Below are 12302 nucleotides of genomic sequence, written 5' to 3'. Positions count from 1 at the left end.
CTCCTCCCTTGTCATGTGATCAGAGAGTGTCGACGCCTAATCTGATTAACTACACACATTATAGTACTTTAACACGCCCTTGCTTGGAGGGACTGCATAGCGGTTGAGATTGTGCTTGCTTGCCTTGGCTTTCACCAGCCATTTCGCATACTTTCTAAGCTTTATGCTGTGTTTACACTCAGTGTGACTGCATTCTGTACCATGATAAAAACAGCACAGTATGCCCAGTTAACATCTGGGCTAAAGAAAGATACGTATTTATATTAGATTTTCCTTAGTGAAATGCCAGCAGTCTTAAGTATAAACAGCTTATATAGAAGTTACATCTGAACGATACCAGTCACAGACGCTAACAGTTATGCACAAAGGAATGTGTACCTAAAAGAAAAAAAAAACGCAAACTGTTATTTCATTAAAACGAAGACACGTGGAACGTGATAAGAAAGATGGGCACTTAAATTGGTTAAATACAACTATATAAAATCACGAAAAGCAAAAGGTTAGAACGGTCCGGTAACTTCTTTTATAGCAAAAAGGGACCCATTGCTGTTACTTAGCTACGTTCACACGCAGGCTAAATGCGGTTTGTATACACACACAGGTCGCTTACAAAGGGCAATGACAGCCGCACTAGTTAATCATTTTCAGAGCAAGTATCAAGTGTGGTTATTAATTCGGTTAGTCAAAGCGCACTAACTGTGTGTGTTACAACCGCAGCTGTATCTCAGTGGATTTCTGCGCAGCTAATTGTCATTTATCAGACATTTCCGTGTTGCAAACAATGGTAAATAGTGCCTACATATAGTACACTTTTTTATTTAATCAAAGTACAGTTGTATAATTTATTATGTATAATGTATTTTTGCCACCGATACCGAACGTCTGATTTGTGTGTTCTGGCTCTCCAGGAAATGTCTCAGCAAATGACAAAGACTCATGCGACTGCTCTATCATGCGTACATTTTGTATCGACTAATGTGGAAACCACGCAAGTGTCTCCCACCAGCCGCCTGCTCGGAAGATCGCCCAAATGTTTCTCTCTACCGTCATGGTATTGCAAATCTTCGCCGCTGTATTTAGCAGTGTTGAAAAATTAAAACCTTTTCTGCTGGTTTTTCAGAAAAGAGCACACCTGTGCTTGAGCTCTCGGTCTATTACGTACAGTACTTTCTTCCAAAAGCAGAAACAAAAACACAGCCTCCGTGTTGTCACACAAAACCTCACGATCGGCGTGTAATAATGGGCCGAGTTCAGTGGTTAGTTTAAACATGAGGGCACACACTTCAGTGAAAGGTGTGTGTGTACAACAAACAACCGCAGCCAGCGCTGTTTGCAAAGACGGTTGTCGAGCCAACTGCAGTGTGTGTGTGCGTAACCTTATAGTAGCGCTTAGTCAGCAAATAAACAATCTGTAGATTCTGTCGTAATTTTAGCAGCAATAAAACACAAAGGTTTGCACTCTCATTTCCAAGCTAACACAATCACTTTGCTTGGAATGCAGCTCTGTCCCGCAGGACCGGTATTACAGGTATGACTCTGATCTAGCGATCCACACCTGTCGCACTAGTGAGCCGCAGTATGCCAAACGACAAACACGGAGGTAAGGGCACTTTTCTCTAATGTTTTAACGTAGTGCTTTGTTCTTGGTTTAGTGTTAAACTTTAGTGTTCAGCCTTGTGGCGCAGAAATAGTATTCCATTCAGCTACCAAAGTAAAAAATGTGGTGCCGGTCACATCGAGTGCAGTCAAATAAGGGAATTATTAAAACACTTCCGAACAATGCATTTAATAATGCATAACTTAAAAGTTGAATGTACCACAGTCTTTAAATATTGTAGGAAGATGATGCCATATGAACCGCTGTTGAAGATGAAGGCTACAAGTCTACGTTTAATAGATACAAGGTTTTGTGTAAAAGGTCACCCGCAGTTTAAATTGTGTGTTTTCTAATAATGTTTACCTCCAGATACTACCAGTCCTATTAGGACCATACGTGCCTGGTTTGTTATTTGACCCAGGTGGGTAATGTGTCTGGTGATGCGTTCTGTGTACTGCAGTTTATCAGAAAGCAGCGCTTGTTAACCACCCTGTTTGTTTACATTTCCTAAAGGTAATTTCATCTGTCACTCCTTTCTATTTTCCAGCCCTACATGGTCCCTGTGTCAGCTCAGTTCAGTGTCGGACAGCATGTCCAAACCCCTTCCCAGGGTGGTCCCCCCAGCGGGACAGGCGTACCCAGTACCCAAGCCTCGCAAGCGCACCCAGAGTACCCTCTCAGAGCAGAGCACAGCCCCCCCTGTCCCTCAGCCCAGGAGGTAAGCAGCTTCTCGTTGGTTTTTATGAAGACTGTCAGTTGGGGTGGATGTTTTGTGTATCGAGTATCTTCAGCACAAGAGTCTCATATTGAATGTTCTTGTTGCAGGAAATCACTTTGCAGCATTTTAGATTCTGAAATGCCGCAGCTACAAGTAGTGTCCAGCAAAGAGGGTGAGACACAATGTTTTACACTATTTAAATACAAATGTACACACATTGTACAATTTTTTGAGTCTTGTTTGCCACAATATTATTCGCTAGTTTAACCTTGTTGATGGTTCAGTTTGTTTACATTCCCGGAAGTAAAGCTGCCTTGCGCAGGATCTTTAATTCATTTTACACTATAGACAAAAACTACTAAAACCTTCATTAATATATATGAATAGACATTTAATACTGTAATTTTATTATTAATATCTGTTTCTATATACATTTATGTATTTTATTATAGTTTTAAAATCTGATTTTCATTTGTTGGACTGGATGAGGAATTTGTGTATCTAAAATGAGATTGGAATGTGTGACATCATTTCTCATCTCCAAACAGCCTCACCCAAGACAGATACTATAACTAATGCTTTGTAATGTCCTTGTATTGTAATATAATGCTGTGTGATCCTTAGGAGTCAACTCCAAACTCGGTTCTCCTGTATCCGAAGAAATTGAGCCCCAACCGAACACTGATGGATCCAACAAACCCGATCAGAAAACCAACATTCCCAAAACTGAGCACAAGCCCAGCACAGATTCTTCTACAGAATCTCAGGTCAAACCCAGTGCTGATCTGCCCAGTGGTTCTGATCACAAACCCGGTACTGATCTGTCCAGTGGTTCTGATCACAAACCCGGTACTGATCTGTCCAGTGGTTCTGATCACAAACCCAGTGCTGATCTGTCCAGTGGTTCTGATCACAAACCCAGTGGTGATCTGTCTAGTGGTTCTGATCAGAAACCCAGCATTATTCTGTCCAATGCTTCTGATCACAAATCAAGCGCTGATCTGTCAACTGAAGCTGATGTCAATGAATGTGATCACAAAACAAGCAATGAGCTTTCTACAGACTGTCAGATGAAACCCAGGGCTGATCTTTCTAATGGTTCTGACAAACCCAGCACTGATCTTTTTAATGGTTCTTACAAACCCAGTAGTGATCTTGCTGATGATTCTGATGTCAGACCCATTCGGGATCATGATACTGAATCTGATGACAAATGCAGTGCCAATCTAACTCCAGAATCTCGAGTGAAACCCAACGTTGATCCTTCTCGTGGTTCTGTCAAACTTAGCGTTTCTCTTCCCAATGATTCTGATGGCAAACCCAGCTCTGATGTTGATGACTCTAAACGCAACCCAACTGTAGATCCTTCTACAGAAACTCCCAGCGCTGACTTTGAAGCATCTGAACACCAGCCCAGCTCTGACTGTGATGAATCGCAACCCAGTTCCAGTGCCGATCTGTCTAATGCTTCTGATCACAAACCCACTCCAGATCTTTCTACAGAATCTCCTCACAAACCCAGCTCGGATTTGTCCCTGGATAGTCGAAACAAAATGAGTTCTGATGGAATCACTAAGACTCAAGAAAAACCCTTGATTTCTGAAACTGATCTTCAAAGCAATCACCATGGGGACTGGCGGGGTGTGACAGAAGAGTCTGGAGAAGGTGGTGTGAAGAGCTCCATGTGGTGAGTGAAGGGTCTAGGGAGAAGGAGGGTCAACAGTAGTCCCTAAACCAGAGGGAAATGCTAGATGGGCCTTATATGCCAAATTGGTCCATATTTCATGGATGGTATTACTGCTGTTATAGGTCAATAAAGATATGGGTGAAAATGTGAATTTCATCTTTATTTTTATAGTCTTCCACTGGAGAAAAGCAAGTTCCCTTGCCTTGCTAAAAGTAGCTCCGGTTTTCTTTGTTCTGTTGTGAGAACAGAGGGTTTTACTTCCAGTTTTGGTGGTGAGACCTCAAGTAGATTGTCAGAGATAATACTATCCCAACGCTGAGCCAGAAAGTACAGCACATAGTCAGAAGTAAGCTGGATCGCTTTAACCTGATACAAAGGTCTTCAGTCTTATAAACTCACGCTGTTTCTGGTTGCACAGAAACAGTTGTGTAATGGTAGCCAACTTTTCTTTTTATTTCACTACATTAAACTTGTAGGTTGGCTTAGTTTTACAAATACATTTATTTCCTGCTTCCTGTTGCTTACCTTCCCTCTCTTTCAGTTCTGCTTCCCAGGGGGGGACAACAGAGTCGGGACAGCCCAAGAGCCGGGACAGTCTTTTCATGGGGAGCCGAATCTCGCAGCCCAGGTCCTGCCCACGACAGTAAGAGCCCCTTCATTCCTACCGCTGCCCCCTACTGGCAGCTCTACAACACGCCTTTCACTCCCAGAGTCAGGAGGGAGATACATATTTATATTTACTGCATCTATAGATTATGAATCATCACAACTAGTTCACAAAGATTCAAGGTGTTTAAAGGGACTGTTTTTAATTCAGAAAACATTAATAGAAATGCTGTTCCAAAGCTGACATCTTCAAATAGTTTTTGGTAACTATGAAGGCGTTTTAATGCAGAATGGTGATGAAAGGCACAGTATGAACCCTTTACTAAGGTCACTTAGCAGCGGTTCATTGGCAGAAGATCTGTATTCATGATCTAAACAGTACAGATCTAAATACCCCTGCTCTTTAGTTGTATAATACACCAGTGGAGGTATTGTCCTGGGGTTATTTATTGGGGCGGAGGAGCAGAATATCAGCAGTGTTCGAGCAGAGAGCGGTGTCCGTGTTCTTCCGGACTTGTTCTTCTTCTGGTTTCACTGCAGCACCCCCAGCATGCGCGTGAGCCGTCGGAAGCACCGCTTTGCTGACTGCCAGGTGACTGCCGTCAACCAACCCAGGGAGCAGAAGCCACGAGGAGGCAGCGTGGTCTGTAGGTCTGGCTGGCTGGAGGTGTGGCAGGCAAGAAGGTAATTCTAGCAGTAACAAGCACTTGGCGTCTGTTGAATCCCTCTTCCAACATTTGCTAGTCCAACTGCTGTACCGAGTCTTGTGCTGCTGAGGCTGAGCTGTTGGGCAGCTAAGAGTCACGACTTGTTTCGTCGTTGCAGGCACAAGATGATGTGGGTCGAGTTCAATGGAAAGACGCTGTCCATGTTCAAGAAACGCACTGTGAGTTTAACACCTGCCTTTCCAAGCATCCGTTCTAAGGGTCACCTGTTTCATGTAGCGAATTGGAAATGTGTTTCTGTTTTATACCATAGGACAAGTTTACAGAGACAGTCTTTCCTGTGTCCTGCATTACTAATGTCCGGCCAGGAGAGGGCGGCAAGTTCTTTGTGTCCACACTCAAGAAGCAGTATGAGTTTTTGGCACCCAGTGAGGGTAGGATAATAAGGACACTACTACTAATATTATTGATGATTTTGTATTTGACTCTCCTCTTAAGAACTGTGCTGCAGTGCATGATTTGACAGCCTGGTGGCATGTTATGTAAAAATCATAATAGGAATAGATTTTACCAAAATTAAAAATATATGTATCCTTGAATTAAATTTAGCCTTGCCCTTATTTTGGTTTATTTATTATTATTACTGTTATTTAATTGGACGATAAGATCACTAGTGAAGTCCACAGTGTACAGGATCTTTATTAATCGAATGGTGCTCTGGCAGGAGGTCGTGACGGGTGGGTGAGTTCTCTGGGAACCCCTCAGAAGGAGGCGACCCCAGAGCAGATAGAGCAGCAGGGCCCCCTGGGTCTGAGAGAGCTCCGAACCAAGGTGTACGCAGCGCTGAGGGGGCACAGGCTGTGGGTCTACCACAACAAGGAGGTGAGTGTGAGAGAGGAGGAGACAGGGGGTAGAGAGAGGGGATCTGAGTCAGCAAGGAGTGTCTTATGAATCTTAACACACAAGATCGACTATACATTGGGAGTTAAATAACCATACATTAGAAGGGTTCACTACTGTTTCACTTTCTATTTATTATGGCTGAGACAACAGGGTGACATCTAGTGGCCACACAAAAGCCATGCAGTTTTTACCATTCTTTACAGCATGTCTGATAATTGCCGTGTACTGTAACATGAAAAAGTGAATTTCTGCTCCCCCCCCCCGTCAGTCTGCCTGTACAACAGATCTTTATTGATTATATTCCATTCTCTGCCTTTCCAGGATTTCAGAGAAGGTGTGGCAATGACTGCTATCAACATGAACGTGGCCCAGGCGAAGCAGACAGGCAGACACAGCTTCGACCTCACCACCCCCTACAAGATATTCAGGTGAGAGTGGAGACAAGCGAGACCGAGGGTCGCACAGGTTCGCTGTATAAAGATTAGCACAAACAAAGCACCCATCACGTATTTGCTAAACAGTGTCACAATAGTTGCTTATTGTCCTGACCGTCTCAGGAGCACCTGGTCCTGTGCGTGGTGGGTTGTGATCATTAGCCCCTCCCTGTCCTTCTCAGTTTCACAGCAGATTCTTCTCGGGAGCTGGTTGCCTGGCTGGGCTCCCTGTCCCGGGCTGTCAAGAGCGCCCTGTCCTGCAGTGAGGTGGCGGAGCGCGTTTGGGGGAGCACGTGGAATCGAAACTGCGCCGACTGTTGGAGTCCTGACCCAGAGTGGGCTTCTGTGAACCTGCTCGTCGTCATCTGTGACAACTGTGCAGGTCAGGGGTGCGGGGGCTACACTGGGCAGCTGTGCAGGGAGAAGGAGGGGCTAGACTGGATACTGGAGGGAGGGGGTTACCTTTTACTTCACTAACCCCAGCATGGTTTATTTCCAGGTCAGCACCGTGCCATGGGGACCGCTGTCTCCAAGGTACGCAGTCTGAAGATGGACAAGAGCGTGTGGACTGAGCCACTCATTCAGGTAGGGAATCTGAGAGGAAGGACGATCAATCCCAGACGATAATAAAATCCTGTATTTTCGCACTGACTTGGCTGGTCTGTCGGAAAGTAAAAGCTGTGTTAAAAAGGGGTGCTACCTTTTTTTTTTTTTTTTTTGTAGCTGTTCATTCTGTACGGGAACAAGTCAGCCAATGAGCTTTGGGGGGATCAGGTGCCGTCCGCTGAACAGATCTGCCCAGAATCCTCTGCGGAGCAGCGGCGGGCGTTTATCTGGGCCAAGTACAAGCAGGGCCGCTACCGCCAACTGCACCCACTGTACAGGAGCCAGGAGCAGATGCACCAGGTAGGAGCCCACACTGTCCACTCCAACACACTGCCTTCCTCTCTCTCTTTCTCTCTCCTCTCTCTCCCTCTCTCTCTCTCTCTCTCTCTCTCTCTCTCTCTCTCTCTCTCTCTCTCTCTCTCTCTCAGCTGTGAGCTGGTGTATAGTGCCAGTATCTTTCCCTCTCAGGCTCTCTATCTAACGCCCTCTCTCATTCTCTCTGCCTCAGCGTCTGTGTGAGGTGGGGGTGACTGCCGATGTGTCAGAGACACTGGCCCTGCTGTGTTCCGGGGCACGGGTGAGCATTCACCAGGGGGAGCCCTCCCAGCCGTCCCCCATCTCCCTGGCAGAGCAGGCAGGGCAGGCCATGCAGGCCGAGCTGCTGCGCCAGAACCAGTTCACAGGTACCGTGCTGCGCGTTGCTTCCTGTTTGAAAGGGTGGCCGGGTGATGCACCATAATGTGGAATGTGTCATGGAAATTCTAGTAAAAGGAAGAGAGACTGCGAGTTCCAAACACACAAGCCTTTATTTCTTAAGTTTGCAAACTGAGAACACTCTCAACACACAGGGTGCTAGATAATCATCGAGTAGTGTTCCAACATACAGAGTTAGATCAGTTTCTTATATACCTTAAAACTGTCAGTAAGGAAGAGGGTTAGCCAATGATGATTCAGATATTAGCATATAACGGAAACAATTTATAACTGTGCCTACGTGGCATATAGCTAAGCAAGCAGATAACAGAATGGCTGCTTTGGGTGTATGTGCAAAGAGACATGTCTGGCTCATCCTATTATCCATTGTCTCACAGCTGCAGCTGCAGTGTAGGCAAAACTATCTTAAGCAAAGCATGCAAGGTAATAGGAGAGCAACATGCCAGTACTTTTCCATGCCGAGCCAATCCTATTTTCTATAACATTTCTATTACAAATGTTAACAGTAGACAGATTTGTATTGGAAAGTGAATTGCTATGGTATATAACATTGTATTTGTGTTCTCAGAGGCTCCTTTCCAAGACACTGGGGTTGACCCTTCCCCGTCAGAGAACCGTTCTTTACAAGGTACCCCGTCCTTCCTTTTACCCCGTCCTTCATCCAAGTTATGCAAACATGAAAAACCGTGTTGATGCCCAACTGCATTATAGTGCAGTGCCTCCCTCCATTTGAATTGAATAATCTAAACAGTGAATGATGAAGCGCTCCTATATAGTAAAGTGCATGGCAGTTTACTGTGGACATGGCCTGACCGGGATCTGCTGTGCTTGCAGACACTGAGGAGTTCCATTGCAAACTGGACAAAGACAAGCTTGTGTTCTCAGAGGAGGTCGACTCTGCCCCCTGCGAGGTTCTCAATCTGAAGGACGTCACCTCGCTCTTTGACTGCTCCACAGGGTAAGGGAGAGCCTGAGACTGTGAGGAGGTTAGGATCTCTCTCCCCCTCGCCCCCTCACCTGTTCTCCCCCTCTCCCTGCAGGCAAAGCCATGAGTTTGAGATGCAGATTCTGAAAGAGAGGCTTCTGTGCACAGCAGACAACCAGGAGACCCTGAGAACTCAGCTGCGGCACATTGCCAAGGTAACGGGGCATAGAAAAGATGGGGGTCGCTCACACCTGAGTATACTCCGGTACTTCAGTATGAGAAGTGGCCCTATTTACCCCAGTCCCCCAGATTACCCCCTGTGTTTGCCCCGTAGGTGTTGCTGCCATGGCCAGTGCCGGACTCGGAGCTGGCGGGGTTGCGCTGTCTCTCCCGGGTGACCGCGAGGGAGGGGAAGTGGCCGGAGCACAGAGACGCCTGGGTGGCACTGAGCGGGACTGAACTGCTGCTTTACCTCACAGGAGGGCGCCAGGGAGACAGGCTGAGGCTGACTCTCTCAGAGAACTACAGTAAGGAGCTTGTCATTCTTCAATTCTGGCCAGTCATCTGAATACCATCCAAAAACAAGACATTCAGTTTCCAGTCTGTAATTACCGGTAGATGAGTCTGGTTGAGTAACAGCTTCTGCATGTCTACTGTTTGTCACTGAACTGAGATCACCAGTTTGAAGACCCCTCTATTGACCAGTAATCCAGAATTGTGAGTGCTTTAAAAACATTAATCCAGCTATTGTATTTGTTTCCCCCGCAGCCTTTATAGCGACGGAGAAGATGTTTGAAATCATCTCACCAGAGAGGTTTGTAACAGAACGCACAATCCATTACATATCTGTCTCTGTCTTTATCACTTAGTGATGAAATCCTAAAACAAAGAGACTAATCTCTAACAGTGTGTCAGTCTGTGTGTCAGTGTGTATCTGTAAGTAAAATATCAGGTCTGGTCTGATGTATTTAGATTCAACTGAATACCCTTATAAAAGTTTACCATAGTAAAAGCATAGCAAAGTGTAACAAAGCACAGCGAAAGCATGGTAAAGCACAGGCAAGCATTGTAAATAATACGAAGCTATGGTAAAGAATATTAATAAACATGGTAAACTGTGGTAAATGTATAATATAACCATGGGAAAAGTGCAAAAATATCATGCAATAAAAAAAAAACGTGGTAAATATTTTTTATACAAAAATCGAAGTAATTCAGTGAGGTCATCCTCGCTAAGGGTTTAAACACAAACGCATCAAACAAGCACTCCCCTTTCCTCCTGCACCCCACCCTGCTCCGTGAAGCAGCCTGTCTGTCTCACCCCTGACACTCTGCCCCCTGGCTGCAGGACACTGTCACTGCGGTTTGAGCACAGCCAGCCCTATGAGAAGTGGGGTGTCCTGCTGAAGGAGGCTCTTCAACCTCCCCCGTCCAGCCCCTCTTTTGGGGGGGGCCCCCTGTACCCCAGCCCGGGCCGAGGCTCCACAAGAGTGCCAGACCCCATCGAGAGGTGCATCTCCCACATCACGCAGCATGGTGAGGTCCTGAATGCAGCATAATCTTTACACAGATCATTGTCCTCGGTCTGGGTTACCATCACTATGCTACAGTGCACACATTAGAGGCTTACATATATCAGGGGAACTGCTTCTCCAGTCACTTTGGGCTGACTAAACTGTAACAGGAAATATTAGCATAAGCACAGTTTAAAGAGCTCTTGTGAATGCTTTGAATAGCTGAATGTTATACTCCTACATTCAGAATCACAGCGATCTCACAGTGTTTGGGCTCTCTCCTCCTCTCGCCCAGGTCTAACCGTGGAGGGTATTTACCGGCGCTGCGGTCAAGTGGGGAAGATCTCTCGGCTGGTGGAGGGGCTCTGCAGCACCCCCTGCAGGGCGCAGTTTGAAGAGGGGGAGGTGGGGGTAGTGGATGTGTCAGGAGCCCTGAAACAGTGTCTCAAGCTGCACACGGCACTCTTTCCAGAGCCACACCTCAGCCACTGGCTCCAGTCTGCAGGTGTGCCATTACACTGTACTGTTCTGTGACCAGCTTCTCTGACTCTGCTATGCTTGTCATTTTCAGAAGGGCACATTCCATTCCGGGACTGAATTGTGAAGAACAGTTGACAATCTAAACAGCAGCACAGTGAGAAACACTGTCAGCTGTGTTTAACCATTCCATTTCCACTCAACAGCAAACCGCACACCTAATGCAATTACCACCCTCATCGTTTGTTAAAACTGTTCATGGCACAGCAGGAGGGAAGTGATAACAATGTGCTAACGGGCTGGTATCCCTGCAGGTATCCCTGGGCAGGCAGAGAGGCTGCTCGGGTATCGTGAGGTACTGGAGCAGCTGTCTGACGAGCAGAGAGGCATTCTGAGCAGGCTGTTCGGACACCTCTACCAGTAAGCAACAAGCCCCTGCTGTCCGCTCCACACGTATTGCACACTGCCACTCTGTGCAGCCTCACCGCAGTGTTCTCTTCTCCCCGTGGCGCAGGGTGCAGGCGTACAGCCAGGTGAACCGCATGACCCCTGAGAACCTGGCCCTAGTGTTCGTGCCCACGCTGTTCCCAGACCATGCCCTGAGCACCGACGCTGTGAAGCTGACCAGAGAGCTCATCACACACTACACAGCGCTCTTCCACGTAAGAGACATTTGATACTGGAAAAAGGGTTTGATGGAGGAAACCAACCGGGGACTCCTGCCCTTATTTTTGTTTTTATTTTTTGTTACTTGCTAGTCGAGGTTTCAAAGTTTAAATGGCAAACGGAAATACTGAACGTTTAACAAACAGAATATGTCCTGTTTTTTAAGGGAATTGTATCCATTAGTTTTTTGGGGGTTTTTTTTCCAAAAAGGTTTATTGATTTAAAGTAACTTGATATATTCTAATAACGTTATGGTACAATAATGTTAAAATACAAACAGGAGTACAGTTTAAAATCAAACCTGCTTTTTTTATTGGAAATGTGTCCACCCTAAACAACCGTTTCCACGCAAGGTGAAGATATTTGATCTGTTAAGTGTAGGGTTAGTTGCTCACTGAGAAGCAGCCTGTGTCCTCTGTACAGCCCTTAACTGGAACTCTCTGTTCTGTATTTAGGGAGGTGAGGAGGACGATGAGGAGGATTCTGCGGGGGACTTGTTCACGATTCTCTGATGAAGGATCTCTGCTCACTTCCAGGTTCTTCTCATTCCGACCAGCAATGTCTGTGACTGACTGCCTTTCTGAATTCTGTTCAAAGTTGTGGTGTGCTTGTTTACTGGAGCATTTTGCGATGATACTGTTGAGCCCTGCAGTCTCATGGAATTGCTTCCAGTCCCTGGCTGCCTCTGTTTATAATACAGAGGCTTGGGGGCAGTGTGCGGTGGCTTGAAATTTGCTATATATTCAGCAGAAGATATGACTATTAATAATAAATAAGGCGTGTGTTTATA

General features: G+C 46.0%; 1 protein-coding gene across 1 annotated transcript; it reads left to right on the top strand.

Moving 5' to 3' along the window:
• Positions 1-1435: 1435 nt before the first annotated feature.
• Positions 1436-12302, top strand: LOC121318848 (arf-GAP with Rho-GAP domain, ANK repeat and PH domain-containing protein 1-like). The gene is made up of 24 exons (XM_041255965.1): positions 1436-1600; positions 2145-2315; positions 2423-2487; positions 2940-4002; positions 4544-4645; positions 5149-5292; positions 5434-5494; positions 5587-5707; positions 5998-6155; positions 6498-6604; positions 6793-6992; positions 7110-7195; positions 7334-7516; positions 7725-7899; positions 8499-8558; positions 8765-8888; positions 8971-9070; positions 9190-9382; positions 9624-9669; positions 10204-10391; positions 10665-10874; positions 11161-11266; positions 11361-11508; positions 11968-12302. The coding sequence occupies exons 2-24, from the start codon at positions 2188-2190 to the stop codon at positions 12022-12024; spliced, it is 3825 nt and encodes a 1274-aa protein (XP_041111899.1). The 5' UTR covers positions 1436-1600; positions 2145-2187; the 3' UTR covers positions 12025-12302.

This window comes from Polyodon spathula, chromosome 7 (assembly GCF_017654505.1).
Source record: "Polyodon spathula isolate WHYD16114869_AA chromosome 7, ASM1765450v1, whole genome shotgun sequence".
Lineage (NCBI taxonomy): Eukaryota > Metazoa > Chordata > Actinopteri > Acipenseriformes > Polyodontidae > Polyodon > Polyodon spathula.
Note: the sequence above shows the minus strand (reverse complement) of the source record. Positions and strands in the feature narration are given on the sequence as shown.

Excerpts from the sequence above, each read along its gene's own strand:
- LOC121318848 (XM_041255965.1), top strand. The coding sequence starts at position 2,188 with ATGTCCAAACCCCTTCCCAGGGTGGTCCCCCCAGCGGGACAGGCGTAC. Across the intron at positions 6,993-7,109 it reads CATCTGTGACAACTGTGCAG|GTCAGCACCGTGCCATGGGG; the intron begins GTCAGGGGTGCG and ends GTTTATTTCCAG. Across the intron at positions 9,670-10,203 it reads GAAATCATCTCACCAGAGAG|GACACTGTCACTGCGGTTTG; the intron begins GTTTGTAACAGA and ends CCCTGGCTGCAG.